Genomic DNA, 21,165 nt, shown 5'->3' with positions numbered 1-21,165 from the left:
GGGGGCGGACCGGGCCGGGGGGCTGGCCCGGGGGGCCCGGGGCCGGCCCAGGGGCGCTGCCGGGGGCGGGGCGGTGCTGCCCGCCCCGGGGGCGGTGGGGTGCCGGGTGGCGGCTCCGCCAGCGGAGCCGTCCCAGCGGGCGGCGGAGGCAGCACCGACCGCCCCCGGCCCGGCCATGTCGGAGCCCGGCGCCCCCGCGGCCGGTGATAAAGCGCCCCGGCTCCAGGTAGGGCTCCGGTGCGTCCCCCCTCCCGGTGACCGCGGCACGCTCCCGGTGCAGCCCCTTGGTGTCCCGCCACTGTTGCCCGGGGTAACTCCCGGTGTCCCCCCGGTGTCCCGGAGCCGATCCCCGGAGGAGTCCGCGGTGTTCCAGTGCCGACCTCCGGAGAAGCCCACAGTGTCCCGTGGCAGCTGCCGGTGCGACCTCCGGTGCAGCGTCCCCGTGTCGAGGTGCAGCCCTCCGCTGTTCTGGTGCCGCGGCCGATGCCCGGTCCCCAGGGCGACCCTCTGCCCAGGGCAATCCCGGTGCGGCCCCTCCGGTTCTCCGGGGCAGCCCCCGGTACAGTCCCCCCGGTTTCCCGGGGTAGGTTCCTCTCCACCGAGGTAACCCCCAGCTCGGAGCAGGCCCCTTCGCAGCCCCCTGATCCCCCGCCCTTGCCCGGGGCATTCCCGTTGTGGCAGCCCGGGGTAGCCCCCGGTGCAGCCCCCCGCTCCCCCGGTGCAGCCCCCCGCTCCCCCGGTGCAGCCCCCCTGGCTCCCCGGAGCGGGTCCCGGTGCCGTCCCGGTGCCGTCCCGATGCTCCCCGGCTCCCACCACTGTCTCCTGCAGGACCGCGTCCTCCGTGGGCTGCGCTGGGGCCGCCTCCAGGAGCCCCTGGGCTTCATCAAGGTGCTGGAATGGGTGAGTGACCCCCGGTGTGTCCCCCTGTCCCGAGCTTGATCCCGGACCCCCGCTCACAGCCCTTCCCCAGAACTGCTGGGGGCTGCCCCCAAGGACCGGGGTGCCCCTAGATTTGGGGTGTTCCGTTGCTTTCTCGAAGGCCCCCCCAGAATGAAGGAATCCCAGAGCCCCCCGCCCCTCCGAAGCCTCCTGCACCCCATCAGCAGCGGCAGTGGAGACTTCATTTTGGGGGCTCCGGGGGAGGAGGGGAGCAGGGCCACACGGACGGTTCAGGCCACGAGCCCCTCCCCGGGACTCCCCGGTGACCTTGAGCAGGTGGCTGTGCCCAGCCATGCCAAAGGGGACAGTGACATCGGGGTGCCAGGTCCCCACCATTCCCACGGGCTCAGGGGGCACTGGGTGGGTGGGTGGGTGGGTGGCGAGAGGGACTGAGGGTCAGTGAGCCCCAGGAAGGGGGACCCTGGGGACAGGGGGGGAGCCAAGTGCCTGCGGCTCTGTCCTGAACTGGCCATGCCATGAATGGCTCCCTGTGAGATTGGATTTCAGGGTGGCATTTCTGCAGCTCAGCCTTGCCAGGACCAGGGGGCTCCCGGGGGAAACTGAGGTACAGGAGGGACTCATCCCTCTTTGGGCATCTCCCACAGGGCAGAGCCAGATTGAAGGGGTTTCCCCTAATCCTACAGCTCTTTGGTTTGCATAATCCCACCCACAGAGGCTCTGGGCTCCCCGTGCCATTGAGGCCATCGTATGGGATCAGACCCTACATGCAAGGACAGCCCAAAAACAAAAACGAGGACAAAATCCCCGGAGGATCCACCGACACTCCTGCTTAAACCCTTAGTGCCACACGTGGGGCCGCCCATCCCCGCAGCATCAGGCCCAGCGGCTTAAATTCTCCATTTCACCCGGGAAGCCGGGAGCTCAGCCAGGAGGATTTGTGGGAAAACACTTGGAGAATGGTCTTTTCCCGGCACCCTCATCCAAGAGATGAGGGCAGCGTGACTCCAACGCAAAGGAGGGCAGTGCTGGCTCCTGGGGAGGGAATGACTCTGGGGGTCCCGCCATGGGGATGTTCCCAGCAGTCTGGAAACCCACTCTGGCACTCACCCTGCCCAAAATTAAGGGGGAGTTGGGGTGGGTTTGGCCTTGGTGTGCCCAGCCCCCCAAACACGACCCCCATCCTCAAATCCCAGTGCCAGTAGAATCCCAGTGTTGGAGGGAGGTGCCCAAGGCCAGCATCTGGGGGGGTGGCAGCTTGCCCATTACTCAGTGCCAGCGGATACAACCCACCCCCCAAGGGTGAAAGGGGTTCCCCCCAGGGCCTCAACCCCCCCGGACCCATTTGCCCTGTCCTGTAGCTCTTTGCCATCTTCGCCTTCGGCTCCTGCGGCTCCTTCAGCGGAGAGACCGGAGCCACAGTGAAATGTGACAGCGGAGGGATGACAGCCATCAGCATCCAGTTCGGGTACCCCTTCAGGTGAGGGGCTGCTGAGCCCTGACACCCCCCAGGACTGCCCCAGACAAGCTGGGGGTGCTGGGTTGGGATTAGACTCCCTTCCTGCTGGCAGGACCTCCATGGGACCGCAGCCATGGTCTCTGCAGTGTCGTGTTCAGCTGGGGACCATCCACACCCTGGCACTGTGACACATCCCCTGCCTTCAGTTCCTGACACCGTCCTGGGGATTCTTGTCAGTCACGGAAGAGCGGAGTGGGGAAGGAGGGGAATCCTCAGTACTCAGGGAAGACCAGGGGAATCCTGATTTATCTGGGAAGGCAATGATGGGAGTTGGGCCAGATGAGTGTCCCAGTTCTAACCCCTTTCCTCTGCCACTGGCCCCCTGCCAGGGCATTAGACCCTGGAAAAGAATCCAGGTTATTTCAGTGGATCTGTGCCCTCCATTCCAGGGGACCACCCCAGCCTGGTTATTCTAGCCATCCCCATCAAACCTTCCATTCCCAGGGGACCACCCCAGCACTTCTATTTCATCCATCCCTCCCATTCTGCGGGGACCACCCCATCCTGGTTATTGTAGCCATTCCTGTCATCATCTCCCTTCCCAGGGGACCAACCCAGCGTGGTTATACCACCTACCCCCACCATCTCTTCCATCCCCTGACACCCCCCTCCCTCTATCCCAGGTTATACCAGATTCCCTTTGGGATGCCGAATTGTGAGGATGAATCAGAAGCCCGCACCCTGTACCTCGTTGGTGATTTCTCCGCTCCCGCTGAGTTTTTTGTGACCCTGGGGGTCTTCTCCTTCCTCTACTCCATGGCGGCTCTGGTGCTCTACCTCCGCTTCCATTCCCTGTACACCGAAAACACGAAGCTGCCCTTCACAGTAAGGCAGGCTCATCCCCCGGGACACGTGAATCCAGCGCCATGCCAGGATGGCAGCTGATCCCAGTCTCTCATCCTGGCAGGATTTCTGCGTCACCGTCTGCTTTGCCTTCTTCTGGCTGGTGGCAGCGGCGGCGTGGGGCAAGGGGCTGAGCGACGTGAAGGCGGCCACGCGCCCCGCCACCCTCATCGCTGCCATGGGGGTCTGCCAGGGCGATGGGGTGGTCTGCAACGCCGGCACCACGCCAGCCATGGGGCTGGCCAACATCTCAGTGGTGAGGGCCACGGGAGCACTCACTTGGGCACTCACTTGGGCACTCACTTGGGCACACACTTGGGCACACACTTGGGCACTCACTTGGGCACACACTTGGGCACACACTTGGGCACACACTTGGGCACACACTTGGGCACACACGGCCAAATCCGTGTCATTTTTTCATCGGGAGCACAGTGTAGGGGCTTCAAGCGGAGCTGAGCAGCACGTGCAACCCACAGGCTGCAAACCTGTGTCTGTGGAGGCACAGCAGTGCTCACACACGGGACAGCACACGCAGATGTGTGAGCACACACGGGCACACACGCAGGTGAACACAGCGCTCGCACACTCGCGTCCTTGTGCGTGCACACCTGTGCCAGGTTCCTCAGTTCAGCCAGGAGAGGGCAGTGGGAAGGTGAACATGCAGATGGAAATATGGGCACACTCATGGAAATGCGGGTGAAAACATCCCACAGCCACCTGCCTTGGTCCCACGGGATGTGGGATCCACCCTGCAGCCCCCATTCAGGGGCTCCCAGGATGGGGTGGTTGTTGGTGTTTGGGGTGTGTGGGGTGCATGATGTGCATGGAGGCAAAGGGCATGTGGGGTGCATCAGGTATATGGGGTGAAGTGGGGTGAAGTGAGGTGCATGAGGTGGATCTGGCATGTGGGTGCATGGGGCATGTGGGGTCCATGGGGTGCACAGGTTGCATGGCCCATGTGGGGTACATAGGGTACATAACGTGCCTGGGGTGCATGGGATGTATGGGGTGCATGGGGCACAGGATGTGGGTTACACATGGGTAACATGGGGCACATGGGGTGCCGGGAGCGCAGTGGGGTGCATGGGATGTATGGGAATTATGGCATGTATGTGGTGTGTGGGGTGCGTGGGACACACAATGCATGGAGTGTATGGAATGTATGGAAAATATGGGGTGTATGGGGTGTGTAGGGCACACACGGTACCAGGGTACTTGGGGTGTAAGGAATGTGTGGGGTGTATGGGGTGTGTGGGGTGTAAGGAATGTGTAGGTTGTAAGGAATGTGTGGGGTGTATGGGGTGTGTGGGGTGTGTGGGGTGTATAGGGCACACACGGTACCAGGGTACTTGGGGTGTAAGGAATGTGTGGGGTGTAAGGAATGTGTGGGGTGTATGGGGTGTATGGGGTGTGGGGGGTGTATAGGGCACACACGGTACCAGGGTACTTGGGGTGTAAGGAATGTGTGGGGTGTATGGGGTGTGTGGGGTGTGTGGGGTGTATAGGGCACACACGGTACCAGGGTACTTGGGGTGTAAGGAATGTGTGGGGTGTATGGGGTGTATGGGGTGTGGGGGGTGTATAGGGCACACACGGTACCAGGGTACTTGGGGTACATGGGGTGCTCGGAGCTCACGGGGTGCACACGGTGTGCTGGGTGCTGATGCTACGCTCCCCCAAGAGTGCCCTGTGGGACCTTCTCCCTTCTTCTCTGTCCTCTCCCCTCTTCCCCTTTCCTCTCCTGCAGCTCTTCGGGTTCCTCAACTTCCTGCTGTGGGCCGGGAACTGCTGGTTCGTGCTGCGGGAGACGCCGTGGCTGCAGCCGCCCGCGCCCCGCGACAGCGCGGCCGAGCAAGGCGCCATCGACAAGCAGTGACCCCCGGGGGCCGAGCCAGCCCGGGGACCCCCCCCGACCCCCGGGACCTCGCGCCGGCCGCCAGCCCGGGGACGGGGTGTCGCTGTCCCCGGGGTTGGAGCCGCCGGGGGTCCGGATGCTGAAAGGGGACACGGAACGCCGGGGGTCCCGCTTGATGTCGGGGGCTCTGTGTGTCACCCCGAGGGGTCCATGTCTGTATGGGGCGCATAAAGTCCTGGGTACCAGCTCTGGATTGGGGCTCCTGGTGTCTGCCTGGCTGTGGAGGGGCGCACACCCCTGGGTGCGGCACGCAGGGCCCCGGGCATCCTGGTCCATACAGGGATAAAGCGGTCCCCATCTCTGCTATAGGGTTAACTGTGGAGCTCAGATCAGCTTCGGGCTGATGGAGGGTCCCAGACAGGTAACGGGGGACCCCAGACCAGTAAAAGGATAATCAGGAACCCCAGGCCGGTATTGGGATAATATGGGAGCACCGCTCCAGTATGGGAATCAGCTGGGACCCCAGCCTGGTATGGGAATGATGGCAGGGAGTCCCAGCTCTATATAGGGATAACAGGGAACCCAGAGCAGTGAAAGGATAATGGGGGACCCTAGGCTGGTATAGGCATAGCAGGGGTCCCCAGCCCTGGGCAGGAAGAACCTGGAACCTGCGACTTGTACGGCAATACCCTGGGCTCACAGCCCAGTATAGAAATAACTACACCAGTCCCCAGCCCGTTATGGGAATAACCGGGGTCCTGAGTCCGGTATGGGGATAACAGGGAACTCCAACCGAGTACAGGGATTCCAAGTGCCCCTAACCTGTTATAGGGATACCGAGTACCCCCATCCCCGTATAGGGACAGCAGGAGACCCCAGTCTGGTTTAGGGATCACTTGGGACCCCTAGGCCAGTGCGAGGTAACAGGTCACCCCAACTCGGTATCGGGATATCCAGTGCCCTGTCCGGTACAGGGATACCTGGTGCTCCATCCTGTACAGGCACACCGGGTACCCCGTGCCGGTACAGGGATATCGGGTGCTCCATCCTGTACAGACACACCGGGTACCCCATCCCGTACAGACACACCGGGTGCTCTATCCGGTACAGACACACCGGGTACCCCGTGCCGGTACAGACACACCGGGTGTTCTATCCGGTACAGACACACCGGGTGTTCTATCCTGTACAGGCACTCCGGGTACCCCATCCCGTACAGACACACCGGGTGCTCTATCCGGTACAGGCACACCGGGTGCCCGGTGCCTGTGCTTCGGGCGCCCCGGGCTGGGGCCGGGCTGGGTGAGGGTCTCTCCGGGCAGGGGTCTCTCCGGGCGGGGTGAGGGTCTCTCTGGGCAGGGGTCTCTCCGGGCAGGGCGGGGGTCTCTCCGGGCAGGGGGTCTCTCCGGGCAGGGTGGGGGTCTCTCCGGGCAGGGGTCTCTCCGGGCAGGGTGAGGGTCTCTCCGGGCGGGGTGAGGGTCTCTCCGGGCTGGGGTCTCTCCGGGCGGGGGTCTCTCCGGGCAGGGTGGGGGTCTCTCCGGGCTGGGGTCTCTCCGGAACTACCGTGCCCATGGTGCCCCGGGGCGGGCGGGGCGCACGGCGCATGCGCGGGGCGGGGGCGGCGCGGGGGGGCGGCGGTGCCGCGGCGGCGGCGGCGGCGATGGCGGCGGAGCGGCGGCCGGTGCCCGGCCTGGACGAGTTCGCGGGGCAGAGCTGGAGCGCCTGGGTGGAGCGGGCTGGGCCGCCCGCCGACACCGGTGAGGGCGGAGGCGGCGGGGGGGCTTCGCGAGCGGGGCCGCGCCCGCCGACCCCCGGTCCGAGCGCCGCCGCGCGGCGGGCGGGCAGCGGCACCGGGAGAGGGGAGTCCGGCACCGGGAACCGGGAGCGCGGCATCCTGCACCGGGCACTGGGCATCCTGCGCTGGGAACCGGGAACGGAGCATCCTCCACCGAGAGCAGGTTCTGCAGCGGGCAGCAGGAAAGGCTCGTTCTGCTCGGGGAACCGGGCACCGGGAGCGGGGCACTGGGAAACTGGGCACCGGGAGCCCCGCGCGGGCATCCGGAGCCGGTATCCAGTACCGGCAGCTGGGCGCACAGCTGAGGCTGCCGGCTCTGGATGCCCGGTGCGGGGCTGCCGGTGCCCGGTTTCTGGTGCCGGCTGCCCGCAGCAGGTTGTCCTGGCGTGTCCTGGGATGTTCCCTGGCACTGGGAACTGGACACCTGGAATGAGGCAAACTGTACCAGCACCTGGCACTGGGAACAGCCAGAGCTGGCACCCTGACAGGGAGCCTGGTACTGGGAATGGGGCACCCTGACTGGGATCCTGGTACTGGGAATGGGGCACCTTGTACTGGGATCCTGGTACTGGGAATGGGGCACCCTGTACTGGGAGCCTGGTACTGGGAATGGGGCACCCTGACAGGGAGCCTGGTACTGGGAATGGGGCACCCTGACTGGGAGCCTGGTACTGGGAATGGGGCACCCTGACTGGGAGCCTGGTACTGGGAATGGGGCACCCTGCACTGGGAGCCTGGTACTGGGAATGGGGCACCCTGACAGGGAGCCTGGTACTGGGAATGGGGCACCTTGTACTGGGATCCTGGTACTGGGAATGGGGCACCCTGCACTGGGAGCCTGGTACTGGGAATGGGGCACCCTGCACTGGGATCCTGGTACTGGGAATGGGGCACCCTGCACTGGGAGCCTGGTACTGGGAATGGGGCACCCTGACAGGGAGCCTGGTACTGGGAATGGGGCACCCTGTACTGGGATCCTGGTACTGGGAATGGGGCACCCTGCACTGGGATCCTGGTACTGGGAATGGGGCACCCTGACTGGGAGCCTGGTACTGGGAATGGGGCACCTTGTACTGGGATCCTGGTACTGGGAATGGGGCACCCTGCACTGGGATCCTGGTACTGGGAATGGGGCACCCTGTACTGGGATCCTGGTACTGGGAATGGGGCACCCTGCACTGGGATCCTGGTACTGGGAATGGGGCACCCTGACTGGGAGCCTGGTACTGGGAATGGGGCACCTTGTACTGGGATCCTGGTACTGGGAATGGGGCACCCTGCACTGGGATCCTGGTACTGGGAATGGGGCACCCTGCACTGGGATCCTGGTACTGGGAATGGGGCACCTTGTACTGGGAGCCTGGTACTGGGAATGGGGCACCCTGCACTGGGATACTGGTACTGGGAACTGGGAATGCTGCACTGGGAACCAGACACTAGGAAAGGGGCACCTTGTACTGGGCACCTGGAATGTGGCACTGGACACCCAATACTGGGAACTGGGCACCCAACACTGGTGAACACGCACTGGGAATGTGGCATCCTTCACCAGAACATGCAGAAACAGGAATGGGGCAGGCAGCCCTGGGCACTGGACAATGGGAACAGGACATCCTGCAATGGGTACCTGGCACCAGGAACTGGGCACTGGGAACCTTACACTGGGCATCCAGACCTGGCACCCAGCACTGAGCACTGGAGACTGGGAATGGGCACTTCCTGTTCTGGGAATGTGGCATCCAGCACTGGGCATCTGGCACCAGGAATTTGGACTGGGAGCCTGGCACTGCGCAGCCAGACATGGCACCCACTACCAGGAACTGGGCATTTGGCACTGGGAACAGGGCATCCTGTACTGGACACTGGGAGCTGGGAATGGAGCATCCTACAAGAGTTGCCCAATACCAGGAACCAAACACTAGGAATCCTGCACTGGGCACCTGGAACTGGGCACCTGGAACTGGGCACTGGGCACCTGGAACTGGGCACCTGGAAGTGGGCACTGAGCACCTGGAACTGGGAACCCTGTGCTTGCACTGGGAACTGGGCAGCCACGCTGGGCACTGGGATTCAGGAACTGGGCAGCAGGATCTCTGCACCAGGAACTGGGCAGGCAGCACCAGGCACCTCAGTCTGCCCACTGGGAACCCTGTGCCTGTTACTGGGAGCTGGTTATTGGGTGCCCCATCCTGGATCCCAGCTGTCCCAGCTGCAGTGGGAACAGACCAGTAACTGGAGAGCCTGGACTGGGAATTAGCTGCCACCATTATCCCAGACCAGGCAGGAGGTACTGGGAACCCCAGAGGGGGACTGGGCATCACGTGCTGGGCACTGGGATACCCTGCACTGGGAGCTGGGCAGGGTGCACTGGGAACCAGGTGCCCCTTACTGGGAGCTTGGCAGTGTCCAGTGGGCTCTCAGCACTGGGACTGGAACCAGTCTTGGTGCATCTGAATGGGTCTGGGTGCCCAGTACGGCACAGCTGGATGGAGCTGGGCACCAGTACAGCATGGCCAGGCAGGCAGGACTGGTTACCCAGTATGGCACAGCTGGATGGAACTGGGTGCCCAGTATGGCATGGCCTGATAGGACTGGGGATGGACTGGACACCCGGTTTGGCACAGTTGGCCAGGTCACCATTGCCGCTGGCTCAGTGGCCACCAGTCCCCCCAGAACAGAGCCCAGGACATTGGCCAGGCACAGGCAGTGGAGCCATGACTGTATGGGAGCCAGGGGGTCCCAAGGGTGTCACATCCTGCGACCAGGATGTTCCCAGGGGTCTCATGTGCTAGGACTGGGGTGTCCTCAGGGATGTTACATCCCAACCAGGACAGGGCTGTCCCCAAGGGTGTCCCATCCCAGCACCAGGGTGTCTTCAGGGATGTTCCATCCCAGGGTAAATGTGTCCCAGGGGTGTCACATCCCAGGACAGGGCTTTCCCAGGAGTGTCACATCCCATACTGGACGTCCCCAGGAACATCCTGCGGGCACTGGGCTGTCAGGATGGGGACCCTGGAGATGGTGACACACCACAGGGCGACGCCACTCACAGGATGGATCTGTCTCTCTGATCTAATTTTGTCTGGTTTAATTGTTCCAGGAGCAGGAATGTCGGGAACATCCCTGTGTGGGAGCACCGGGACCATCCCTGTGCCAGCCACTGACAGGATTTTGTCTCTGGCAGGATCAGGGTCAGAGCTGGAGGAGAATGGTAGGAGTGGCAGCAAGAAACTGGACACCATGACCCTGATTAAGGAAGGTGAGCTCCTCTCTGGGGTGAAACCCAGCATTTTGGGGCTGTGTGAGCCATCGAGCTGGAATCATTGTCTGCAGTGCTTCCAGCAGCAGCAGGTCTGTGCCAGCTTACTGAGCTCTCCCCACAGACATGGACATCTTCGGGCACTGCCCTGCGCATGACGACTTCTACCTGGTGGTGTGCAACCACTGCAGCCAGGTGGTGAAACCCCAGGCCTTCCAGAAGCACTGTGGTGAGCCAGGGAATTCTGGGAACAGCTATTCCATCCCATGGTGCTGGGAACAGCACCGGGAATGCCACCAGGGCTGGCTCTGGGGGTACAGCTTGGGGGCAGGGAGGGGGCTCGCAGCGGTGTGAGCTCTGATGTGGGCTAACAGCAGGCTTATCCCATTCTGTGCCATGCCATGCCATGCCATGCCATGCCATGCCATGCCATGCCATGCCATGCCATGCCATGCCATGCCATGCCATGCCATGGATCCCATCCCATGGATCCCATGCCATGCCATGGGTCCCATCCCATGGATCCCATCCCATCCCATCCCATGGATCCCATCCCATGGATCCCATCCCATCCCATGGATCCCATCCCATGGATCCCATCCCATGGATCCCATCCCATCCCACCCCACCCTCCTGGCAGAACGCCGGCACGGCCCGCTCAGCAAGCTCTATGCCCGTGCCACCGCGTGCCACGTCGCCGTGAACGGGCAGCCGGTGCCTGGCAGGACCCCCGGAGCGGCCAAAGCCCTGCAGGAGAAACATCCTGGTGCCCGTGGGAGAGCCCAGCCCCTCCCTGAGCACACGGACAAGGATAACAACCTCTGGTGAGCGCTGGGATGGGAGACGCTGATGCTCTCTTGTGGGGTCGCTTTGATCCTACCCCTCCTCCCCAAAATTCTCTCCGCAGCTTGTTTGTGCCCGTGGTGAACCTGGAGAAGATTCCCAGCATTCCCAAACCGGACGGGCACGGGATCAAGGTGCCCCCCAAAGCCGTCCCCACCAACTCCAAGGAATCCCTGGGGAAACCCGCGGCTGCCGCGGTGCCCAGAGAGCCCCCGGTGCCGGCCGGGGTCGGGGGGGATTCGGCCATGCCGGAGAGCATCCCTGCTCCGGGGGAGAAGGATGTGGGGGCCCCCAAACCGCCCCCCAGGTCCCACAGGAAGCTGGCGCGTGAGTCCCCCCTTTCCTTGCCGGCCATGGGGGGGAGGCGGATGATCCCAGCGGGACATCCCGGAGCCGGAATTCCGGCGGCCGGGTCTAGCAGTGGGGTAGGTACCAGGGGAGTGGCTCCCCCCTCTCCTCTGGTGGGTTGGGGGGTCCCTGCCCTCCCCCCAGTCCCCATCATCCTGCAGTTTTAGGGCCCCCACTTGACTGCTCTCAAGGAATGGCCACAGCAAGAGTGGGAGCAGAGGATGGATCCCCAAATTCCCACGTGTTCATCCAAAAAAATCAAACATGTGTCCCCCATAAAAATTTGGAGGTAGGACACATGTCCCCCCACAATATGGGGGGTTGAACTTGTGTCCCCCACAAAAACATAAGAATTAGATATGTGACCCCCAAAAATATGGGGGTAAAATGTGCATTTCTCCCAAAATATGAGAGTTGAATGCGTGTCCCCCCAAAATTTTGGCATTTGAATGTGTATCCCTCCAAAATATGGAGGTCAAATGTGCATTCCCCCCAAAATATGGGTGCTAAATGCACGGTCCCCCAAGATATGGGGGTTGAACACATGTTCACCCCAAAATACATGGGTGAAACGTGTGTCCCCCAAAATAAAGGGGTGAAATGTGTATCCTCTGAAAATGTGAGGGTTGAACATGTGTCCCCCCAAAAATATGGGGGTTGTACATGTATCACCCCAAAATACAGGGGTTGGACACGTATCACCCCAAAATATGGGGGCCAAATGTGTTGTCCCTCCCAAAATATCAGGGTATGACACATGTACCCTCCCAAGTATGGGGTTCAAACGTGTGTCACCCCAAAATATGTGTGTCAAACATGTGTGCCACCTCAAAATACGGTGTTTGGATGTGTGCTCCCCCAAAATTTGGGGTTTGGACATACTTCACCCCAAAAGATGGGTGTTGGACGCATGTTCCCCAAAATATGGGAGTCAAATGTGTCCCCCTGCCCCAAAATACGGGAGCCAATTGCTGCTGTGCCCACAGACACACCCAGGTGACAGCAATGCCATTAGCAGATGAAAATGGGGGGGTCACCCCAGGGAAGGAGCAAAAAAGGGGGGAGCTCACCCTGCAGAGGGGCAAAAAGGGGAGGGAGCAGCACATGGTGACCTCCCCCCACACCCCCCAAAACCTCTCAGGGCTGTGTCCCACCCTCAGAGCTGCTCCGAGGGGTGGGTGCTCCATGCCCAGCCCTAGTGGGGGTGTTGGGGTGCCCCCCCAGCAGCCGCTGCCTCCATGTCCCCCCAGGTAAGGAGTGTGACCTGAACCGGCAGTGTGGGGTGCGCAACCCCGACACCAACAAGCTCTGCACCCGCCTGCTGACCTGCAAGGTAGTGGAAAACGGGGAGGGGACACCCCAGTTATCCCCCCCTGGGGGTTTTGGGGGGTCCTGAGCCCCTCCCTGCTGTTGCCCAGATCCACTCGGTTCACCAGCGCCGGGAGGTGCAGGGTCGGGCCAAGGATTTCGATGTGCTGGTGGCCGAGCTCAAGGCCAGCACCCGCAGAGGGGACCCCCCGAAAGACAGGAGCCCCCCTGAGAAAGACCCACTGCACCCTGCCCTGCAGGACACCCCCTCACTGCTGCAGCCCCCCAATACCCCTCCCTGCCGAGCCAGGCTGTCCCACTGCTTGCACCCCACCAGGTGAGTACCCCATGGATTTGGGGGGGTTCCATCTCCTGAATTGGGGGGGATGCATTGAAAGGGCAGGAATGGGAGTGGGGATTTGGGGGGGGTCCATCTCACCCTCTCCCCACCTGAACTGGGGGAGGATGTGGTTTGGAGCAGGGATTTGTGGGGTCCCATCTCACCAGCTGAATTTGGGAGGATGTGGGTGGGAGCAGGGATTTGGGTGGTCCTGTCTCGCCCCCTCCCCACCTGAATCAGGGGAAGATGTGGCTGGGCTGGGTTTTGGGGGGTCCCATCTCCCCTTTCCCCACCTGCACTGGGGGGTGTTAATGCAGAATGTGGGGTCCTGTCTCAGCCCCTCTGCGCCTCAGTTGGGAGGGGAAGTGGATGGAAGCGGGGATTTGGGGAGGGTCCCATCTCACCTTTCCCTGAACTGGGGGGCACATTGCAGGCATTAGGAGTGGGGATTTGGTGTGTGGGGGAGAGTATCTTCTCACAGTGACCCCCCCAGTATCGAGCACCCCAAAACGTCCCCCCCGGTGCAGGGCCCGACTTTCCTCTGACAGTGACCCTGAGGATGCTCCGGCCACCTCTGGGGAGGGGAGCGTGGAAAGCTTCCCCCTCCCCCTGCCCAAGGGGGGCAGCCGCGTGTCCAGCGAGGAGAGCGAAGAGGAGGGGGGCGAGGAGCCCCCCCGGACCCCGGTGCGCCCACCACGGCCTCAGGCGGTGAGTGAGGGGACCCCAGAGCGGGGCAGGGACCCCCAACTCCTCCAGCAGCCCATCCACGCGTCCTTCTCCCGGCTCCGTGCCAGGCAGGCGGTGGAGGCGGGGGTTTGGGGGGGCTGCAGTGACCCTGGCACGGTGCCCCCCCAGTTCTGCACCTTCGGGAGCCGCCTGGTCACCCCGGGCTGTTACGTGTTCGACCGACGGCTGGACCGGTTCTGCGCCGCGCTGGGCTCCATGCTGGAGCGGCACCTCAGCGCACACAGGTGGAGGTGAGGGGGCCCCGGGTGCTGAGGGGGGCAGGGGACAAAGCCACACGGACACAGAGAGGGTTTGTGCTCCACCCGGTCCCGGAATGGTGTTGGGATTGGTGGGGAGGAGGGGAGTGGGGATTTGGGGGGGCCTTGTTGCACCCTCTCCCCATTCCAACTGAGTGGGGTGAGGATGCAGGGATGAGTGGGAAACTGGAGGGGGTCTCATTTCACCCCATTCCGACCCAAACTGATGAGGATAAGGTGGGGATGGAGGGATGGGAGCAGGATTTGGGACCCCCTCCCTACCTGGATCAGGAAGGATTGGGGGGACAAAGATGGGAGTGAGGATTTGAGTGGTCCCGTTTCACCCCCTTCTCACCGAAATTGGGAAGGACAAGATGGGGATGCAGGACTGAGAGCAGAGATGGAGGTTTCACCCCCTCCTCACCTGAATTGGGGTGGAACAAGGCGGGGGTGTAATGGGGATTTAAGGGTTTCACCCCTTCCCACGCAAACCCGGGAGGACAAGGTGGGGATGCAGCACAGGGAGCGAGGATTTGTGGGGGCTCCCATCTCACCTCTCCCCACCCTGAACTGGGGGGACGTGGTTGGGAACAGGAGTTTTGGGGGTTCCCCATCTCACCCGCCCCCTCCCTTCCCACAGGAAGATCCCTCCAGCCGTCATCCCCCCTCTTCACCTCCCCGCAGCCCCCCCCAGCCCCGCTGCCCCCCTTTACGGCCCTGCGACCCCTTCCCCTTCCCCCCGGCCCCTCTCGGCGGCGGGGGGCTGCCGGGTCCCCACCAGCCTCTCCTACACCGTGGGGTCCCCCCCGGCGGCGGCCGCCTGCAGCCAGCCCGAGTGCGGGGGAGGGGGCACGCAGTCCATCACCTCCCCCCTCCCCGCCAACACCCCCTCACCCTCCTTCAGCAAACTGCCCCCCACCAAGGGCAGCAAATCCCCCCGGGCGCGGGAGGCGTCGGGCAGGGCGGACACGGAGCCGCGGCCCTGGCAGCCCCCCGCCACGGCCGGCAGCCCCCCGCACAAACGGAGCTGCCTGGGGGACGGCGCCAAGGGCAAAAATCAGGGCTTGACCCCCCCCGGCAAGACGAAACTCACCCCCCCGGCTTCGCCCTCCGTCGCCATCCTCAACGGGACCCCCCGGGTGCGACGGCCGCCCCCCGCCCAGCCCTGCCGCGCCCCCCCCGCTGCCCCGGACCCCCAAACGCCGTTGCACGGGCTGGGGGGGCCCCCCCGGGGGCTCTCCGAGGATGAGGTGAAGAAGCGCAAGAACTCGGCCACCTATTGCCGACCCCTGAAGCCCAAAGGCGCGCCCCCCCTGCCCGGCCCCCCCGCCCCTCCCGGCTCCGGGACCCCCGGCTCGGGGGGCTCCGTCCGCAGGAAGAAGCCGGGGACGCCCCTGGGTTTCGAGGAGAAGAGGAGCGTCCTGAAGGTAGGGCTGGGGGGTGGGTGGGGAAGCAGGGGGACCCCCCGAGGGTCAGTGGGACACTGGGATTGGGGTCACGACACATCCCTGTCCTGGGGGGCACCGTGGGCAGAGGGGGCAGCACGGGGACACAATGGTGTGGCGGGGGGAACAGCCTGTCCTGTCCTGTGGGGGGACACCCTGAGGATCTCCCCGACCCTGGGGACACCGTGGGGCTCCCCCAAGCCTGCGGGGAGTCCCGGGTTCCCCCCAGGGCTGACTCGTCCCCTCTCCCCCCTGCAGTCCAAAGCCCATTAACAGAGGGGTCACCCCCCTGTGTCCTCCCCACCGGGAAACGCCAGAAAACCGATGAAGGGGGAAAAAAAAAAAAAAAATCCCAAGGAAACACGAAGGAAAATCCCAAACTTCCAGAAAATACCTCAAAACTCTCAGTTCTGTTCTCTTGCTGCTAAACCAGCCCCGGGAGGAGGGGGCGGCACTGGGACCCCCACCCGGACCTCCCGGGGCCCCGTCGGCCGCGGATATTTATAAGAAACGGTTGTTGCTGTTTTTGTTCTTTTTGTAAAAAAAAAACAAAGAGAAAAAAAAAAAATAAAGAGTTGTGTAGTGAGGGGTGGGAGAAAAGGGGTGCTGGGGTTTGGGGGCTGGGGGGACAGGGGTGAGGGAGGGGGGCAGGGGGTCTTTGGGGGATGGGGGGGCTCAGTGGGGCAGGGGATACTGGGGAATTATTGGGGGGTGGGGGAGTGTCACTGGGGAGCTGGAAGGGGTCACTGGACCCCTTGTTAAGTGTTGAGGGGACTGGGGGGTACTGGGGGGTTACTGGGGAGAAAAGGGGGTCTTTGGGTTGCTGGGGGTGATGTGGGGCTGGGAAGGGGTTCATAAGGGTCTTCAGGAGGCTGAGGGGTCATTGGGGTGCTGGGGAGCTTACTGGGGACTCAAGGGGGTCTTTGGGGTGCTGCAGGGTGGGCAGGGCCCCATAAGGGTCTTTGGGGGGCTGGCAGTTGGTCAGTGGGGTCACTGAGATTCTTTGGGGTGCTGCAGGGTGGGCAGGGCCCCATAAGGGTCTTTGGGGGGCTGGCAGTTGGTCAGTGGGGTCACTGAGATTCCGGGGGCTCTCTGGGGGGCTGGGTGGTGGTAAATGAGGTCATTGGGGTGACGGGGAGGCCCGGTGAAGTCATTGGATGGGGGCATACTGGGGACCACAGGAGGTTTTTGGGGTGCTCGGGGGGCAGGTGGGGGCTCACAGGGGTGGGTGAGGCTCGTTGGGGTGCTGGGAGGGACCCCGAGAGGGTCTTTGGGGACTGGGGGGGGTCATTGAGGGGCTGGGGAGATCAGTGAATTGCTCAGAGTGGCCTCAGTACGGTGGGGGGGTCCTGGGGCCATGGAGGGGTATCGGTGCTGGGAGGGCTAAAGGGGAGGTGCTGGGGAGCACAGGGGGGGTCTCTGGGGGGACCATAAGGGTCACAGAGGGGCTAGGGGTGTCAGTGGGGTGCTGGGGGGATCACTGGAGTGGGGGTGAGCAAGGAGCTGGACGCAGGGGGGCTGCCCTGAACCCCCCTCCCAGCACAGAGGGTCGGGGTCAGAGGGACCCTGGGGTGACCGGGGTGCCTCCCCTGCTCCCCCACCCCCCTGCTCCCCCACCCCCCTGCTCCCCCACCCCCCTGCTCCCCCACCCCCCTGCTCCCCCACCTCAGCCCCTGCACCCCCGATGGGGGCTGGGGAAGGCAGCAGAGCCCCCCACTCACCCCGAGGTGTCCCACAGCAGTGTCACCCTGTCCCCAGCCCACCCCAAGAAGGGATCCCACCTTGGGGACACCCCTTGGAGTCCCCCAGAACCGGGTGAAGGTTGCACAGGCACGAGGGAAACACGTTTATTTTGGCCAAGGCATCAGCGGGCATTGCCCAGTGCAGGGGGAACGTCCAGGGTGGGGGCACGGGAGACACAGGCTGGGCTGGCATGGGGGGGGCACCGCCTTTTTGGGGTGCTGGAGCCCCCGGGTCCCACCCCCGGTGGGGGAAGGGCTCTGTTTGCAGCTGTGGGTTGCAGGGGGGCTCAGGAGGGTGTTGGGGGTTCCCCAGGGGGGTGACACTCCCCCGGTGTCCCCCCGGGGGTGGCACATGCTCCCCGGGGGACTCATGCTTGGCCATGCACATGCCAAGGGGGGCCGGGGCTGCAGGGAGGGGGGTTCTGCCTGGTGCTGCCGTTCCTCGGGGCTCACGGCTGCCACTGTCGCTGTCCTTCAGTCCTCAGAGCCCGGTGGGGCTGATGCCCTGCACTTGGTGGCCACGTTGTCCTCACAGATTTGTCCCTGTGGTCCTGCGGTGACCTCGGCGGGGGCCAGCAGTGATGCTCAGTCCTGAGGGGCAATGGTGACACCCCCAAAAACGAGGGACACGGTGGTGGGAGTGTGATCATCCCTCCTGCCCAGGGACAGGTCACAGCAGGAGACTGTCCCCGTGGTGAGTCCCCTCACACCCTCGTCCACTGCTGTCCCCCGGTGACCTTGGCAGGGGCCAGGGACAATGCTCAGTCCTGGTGGGATCCCCAAATCTGGGGACACGGTGGTGGGGGTCCAGCCACCCCTCCTGCCTGGGGACAGCTCGCAGTGGCAGTGGGGACACAGGATGTCCTTGGGGACTCCCCATGCTGTCTCCCCTCACACCCTTGTCCCTCACAGTCCCCCAGCGATCTCGGCAGGGTCCAGGGATGATGCTCAGTCCTGAGGGGTGATGGTAGGACCCCCAAAAGTTGGGATATGGTGGTGGGGGTCTGGCCACCCCTCCTGCCGGGTGACAGGCTGCAGTGGGGGACTGCCCCACGGTGTGTCCTTGTCCCCTGCGCTCGTGCAGTGACCTCGGTGGGGGCCAGCAGTGATGCTCCATCCTGGGGGGCAGTGGTGTTGCCCCCCAAGTTGGGGACATGGCGGTAGGGGCCCAGCCACTCCTGCCCATGGCATGTCCATGGGGAACAGGTCACAGCAGCAGTAGGAACACAGGGTGTCCCGGTGGACTGTCCCCATGGTGTGTCCCCTCACACCCCTGTCTCTCACTGTGATCTCAGTGGGGGTGTGGGACGATGCTGAGTCCTGGGGGATGATGATGGGACCCCCAAAAGCTGAGGGGGTCCAGCCACCTCTCCTGCCCTGGGACAGGTCACGGTGGGAGACTGTCCCCAAAGCATGTGTCACATCTTTGTCCCTCACTGTCCCGTGGTGTCAGAGGCCTCGGCGGGGGCCGGCAGCGATGCTCAGTCCTGGGGTGTGACGGCGTGACCCCCCAAGCTGGGGACACGGCAGTGGGGGTCTGGCCACCCCTCCTGCCCAGGGACAGCTTGCAGTGGCCGACATGGGGTGTCCCTGGGGACTGTCCCCACAGTGTCCCCTCACACCACGATGGGTGTGTCGGAGAAGACGGAACTCACCGAGTCTGGATCCGACACCTTCCTCTGCGCCTTGGGGCCCTGCCGGGCGGGCATCGAGGGGCTCCCCCCACCCTTGAACCTGCCGTTCTGCCCTGTGCCGCCGCCGGAGGCCATGTGGGATCCGCAGGGCTCCCCGGTGCCCCCGGCGTGGTTCGGGGTGGTGCTCAGCACCGAGGAGTTGATGCTGTCGTCGCGCGGTGCCGGCGGCTTCTCGGTGCCACGGCAGCAGCAGCAGCGGCACGGGGTGAGGTACAGGTAGATGAGCACCAGCACCACGCTCAGGATGCAGCCCACCAGAGTGGTGTAGGCCGTGTTCAGGGTGTCGTGGGGGCCGTGCAGGGTGAAGTTGTGCACCAGCAGCTCCACGTAGAGGGTCTCGTTGAGGAGGGGTCCGGCCACCCAGCAGGAGTAAGTGCCGGCATCCTCAGGGCGCAGCGCCCGCAGCTGAAGGCTGCCGTTGGCCAGCAGGACCACGCTGCCGTTGCCCCCGTCCCCCAGCACCCGCTCCCCGCCCGGTGTCACCCAGTGGCGGCTGCGCACACCCTGCCACCGGCTGTCACAGCCCAGCGTCACCGTGTCCCCGAGGTGCGCCTCCAGCACGGCCTCCCGTGCCTTGCTGCAGTTGAGAGGCTGCTTGCCCGCCAGGTCCAGGATCTTGACCAGAGTGGCTGCTCCGGGCAGGGAGCAGCGCAGCTCATCCTGGAAATCCTCCACGGCGCTGAGGTGGCGGCGGCGGCCGCGGTCCAGCAGCTGGAAGAGCGGGCAGTCGCAGGCCAGGGGGTTGTTGTGCAGGTAGAGGCGGTCGCGCAGCCAGGCGGGCAGCGCCTGCAGCTCTCCCGCGGGCACGGCCCGCAGCCGGTTGGCAGACAGGTCCAGCAGCGCCAGCTGCGGCAGCCGGGTGCCCTCCCGGAGCAGCTCCAGCGGGAAGCGGGCGATGCGGTTCTGTCCCAGGTACAGCTTGCGCAGCCGGCCCAGGTTCTCGAAGGCCGTGCGATCCACCGTGGCGATCTCGTTGTTGTACAGCAGCAGCACCTCCAGCTCGCCCAGGTCGCTGAACAGGTTCTCGTCCAGCGTCCGCAGGCGGTTGGAGGACAGGTCGAGGTGGCGCAGGCGCGGCACGTGGGTGAAGGCCTCGGTGGACACGAAGGCCAGCCCGTTGTGGCTCAGCAGCAGCGCGTGAAGGTGTGGCAGCCGTGCCGGAGCCCAGTCCGCGCGCAGCCGGGTCACGTTGTTGTGACTCAAGTCCAGCACGGCGGTGAAGCGCGGCAGCGGAGCCGGCACCGCGCTCAGGTTGGCCTGCGAGCAGCTCAGCAGGTTGGAGGCGCAGACGCAGCGCGGGGGGCAGCTCCCTCCCGCAGACCCCCATGGGGACAGCAGGGACAGCGCCAGCAGCAGGGACGGCGGCCCCATGGGGACACGCACGGCCACGCTCGGGGCACGGGATGGTGGCATGATGGGGACACGCGGCGTGGAGAGCGGGGAAAGGCTTCGGTCACATGGTGTCACGGTGTGGAGTGGCTTGGTCACCCAGTGTCACAACACGGGGTGGCTTCGGTCACACAGAGTCACAGCAGGTGCGGGCTCAGGGCTCGCCGGTGCTACGGTCCAGGGTGGCTTTCAGTGACAGTGTCACAGCAGGCTCCAGGCTGAGGGCTCACCAGGTGTCATGGTGCAAAGTGGCTTGGTCCATCGGTATCACAGCCCAAGGTGGCTTTGGTCACCCGGTGGCAGGTGCCAGGCTGATCGCTTGTCACCGTCCAGGGTGGCTTTGGTGTGCCAGTGTCACAGCAGGTGCCAGGCTCAGGGCTCACCCAAGAGTCACTAAACAGGGCGGTTTGGTCACCCAGTGTGACAGCAGGTGCCAGGCTCAGGGCTCACCAATGTCACCAGTGTGGGATGGCTGCAGTGACACGGTGTCACGGCATGCTCTGGGCTCAGGGCTCAGCCGGTGTCACAGCACATGCGGATCTGGCCGCTCACCCGGTGCCATGCTGGGGTTCTTGGTGTCACAGCGTTCCGGGGCTGTCACCAAGTGTCCCGGTGTGCACCCAGTCACTGCCTGCGGTACCTGTGGTCCCCCAGTGTCACAGGTATGGTGCCCATGGGTCACTGCCCACCCAGGTCACGGTGTGGGGTGGCTCTGTCTCCGCTGTCACGACATGTCCCCTCTGTCACGGCCCACGTCTGGCCCCGGGCTCCTGCCTGCTCCCCCCGGGCAGGATCCGCCGCCCCCCCGGTCCCGGCCGTGCTGCGGACGGAGCGGCGGAGGATGCTCGCTCCCTCCCTCCCCCTCTTCCTCCCGGGGCGTTAGCGGGGCTGGGCTCGGGCCT

The 21,165-nt window shown here is 64.3% G+C and overlaps 3 protein-coding genes across 7 annotated transcripts in view; 2 read left to right on the top strand and 1 right to left on the bottom strand.

The window, feature by feature from the left end:
• The first annotated feature begins 68 nt into the window (after positions 1 to 68).
• SYPL2 (synaptophysin like 2) lies at positions 69 to 5,370 on the top strand. Its single transcript, XM_086861798.1, has 6 exons — positions 69 to 226; positions 829 to 900; positions 2,259 to 2,377; positions 3,040 to 3,241; positions 3,324 to 3,515; positions 5,010 to 5,370. The coding sequence occupies exons 1-6, from the start codon at positions 176 to 178 to the stop codon at positions 5,136 to 5,138; spliced, it is 765 nt and encodes a 254-aa protein (XP_086717924.1). The 5' UTR covers positions 69 to 175; the 3' UTR covers positions 5,139 to 5,370.
• A 1,385-nt stretch (positions 5,371 to 6,755) lies between these two features.
• ATXN7L2 (ataxin 7 like 2) lies at positions 6,756 to 15,978 on the top strand. 4 transcript variants are annotated; one of them, XM_086861796.1, is made up of 11 exons: positions 6,756 to 6,874; positions 10,097 to 10,171; positions 10,296 to 10,400; positions 10,812 to 10,995; positions 11,079 to 11,341; positions 12,613 to 12,695; positions 12,781 to 13,007; positions 13,538 to 13,718; positions 13,866 to 13,987; positions 14,634 to 15,420; positions 15,697 to 15,978. In XM_086861796.1, exons 1-11 carry the CDS (start codon positions 6,778 to 6,780, stop codon positions 15,709 to 15,711), a joined length of 2,139 nt encoding a protein of 712 aa, XP_086717922.1. In that variant the 5' UTR covers positions 6,756 to 6,777; the 3' UTR covers positions 15,712 to 15,978. The 4 variants fall into 4 exon arrangements, with proteins under 4 accessions (XP_086717922.1, XP_086717923.1, XP_086717921.1 ...); XM_086861797.1 differs by lacking the exon at positions 6,756 to 6,874 and adding an exon at positions 6,996 to 7,075; XM_086861795.1 differs by lacking the exon at positions 6,756 to 6,874 and having other exon boundaries at positions 8,302 to 10,171; positions 13,559 to 13,718.
• A 1,291-nt stretch (positions 15,979 to 17,269) lies between these two features.
• AMIGO1 (adhesion molecule with Ig like domain 1) overlaps positions 17,270 to 21,165 on the bottom strand; it is a 5,277-nt gene continuing 1,381 nt past the window's right edge. Inside the window, exons 1-2 of one of the 2 annotated variants that reach the window (XM_086861882.1) lie at positions 18,836 to 21,165; positions 17,270 to 17,771 (exon numbers count right to left, since the gene is read on the bottom strand). The exon at positions 18,836 to 21,165 is cut by the window's right edge and continues 1,381 nt beyond it. In XM_086861882.1, coding sequence (XP_086718008.1) covers positions 17,766 to 17,771; positions 18,836 to 20,287 — 1,458 coding nt within the window. In that variant the 5' untranslated portion in view covers positions 20,288 to 21,165 and the 3' untranslated portion in view covers positions 17,270 to 17,765. Of the gene's footprint in view, positions 17,772 to 18,684 lie in introns of those variants that run through there. The other variant, XM_086861881.1, reaches the window with a different exon arrangement.

The sequence above is a fragment of the Cyanistes caeruleus genome, chromosome 24 (genome assembly GCF_971803275.1).
Source record: "Cyanistes caeruleus chromosome 24, bCyaCae1.hap1.1, whole genome shotgun sequence".
Classification (NCBI taxonomy): domain Eukaryota; kingdom Metazoa; phylum Chordata; class Aves; order Passeriformes; family Paridae; genus Cyanistes; species Cyanistes caeruleus.
This window is presented reverse-complemented; position numbering and strand designations above follow the sequence as displayed.

What these genes read in the sequence shown, in the direction of transcription:
- SYPL2 (XM_086861798.1), top strand. Translation starts at nt 176, where the DNA reads ATGTCGGAGCCCGGCGCCCCCGCGGCCGGTGATAAAGCGCCCCGGCTC. An exon ending in ATAAAGCGCCCCGGCTCCAG is followed by an intron (nt 227 to 828) that starts GTAGGGCTCCGG and finishes TGTCTCCTGCAG; the next exon opens with GACCGCGTCCTCCGTGGGCT. An exon ending in TCATCAAGGTGCTGGAATGG is followed by an intron (nt 901 to 2,258) that starts GTGAGTGACCCC and finishes CCTGTCCTGTAG; the next exon opens with CTCTTTGCCATCTTCGCCTT.
- ATXN7L2 (XM_086861794.1), top strand. Translation starts at nt 9,679, where the DNA reads ATGTTCCCAGGGGTCTCATGTGCTAGGACTGGGGTGTCCTCAGGGATG. An exon ending in GACAAGGATAACAACCTCTG is followed by an intron (nt 10,996 to 11,078) that starts GTGAGCGCTGGG and finishes TTCTCTCCGCAG; the next exon opens with CTTGTTTGTGCCCGTGGTGA. An exon ending in CTCAGCGCACACAGGTGGAG is followed by an intron (nt 13,988 to 14,633) that starts GTGAGGGGGCCC and finishes CCCTTCCCACAG; the next exon opens with GAAGATCCCTCCAGCCGTCA.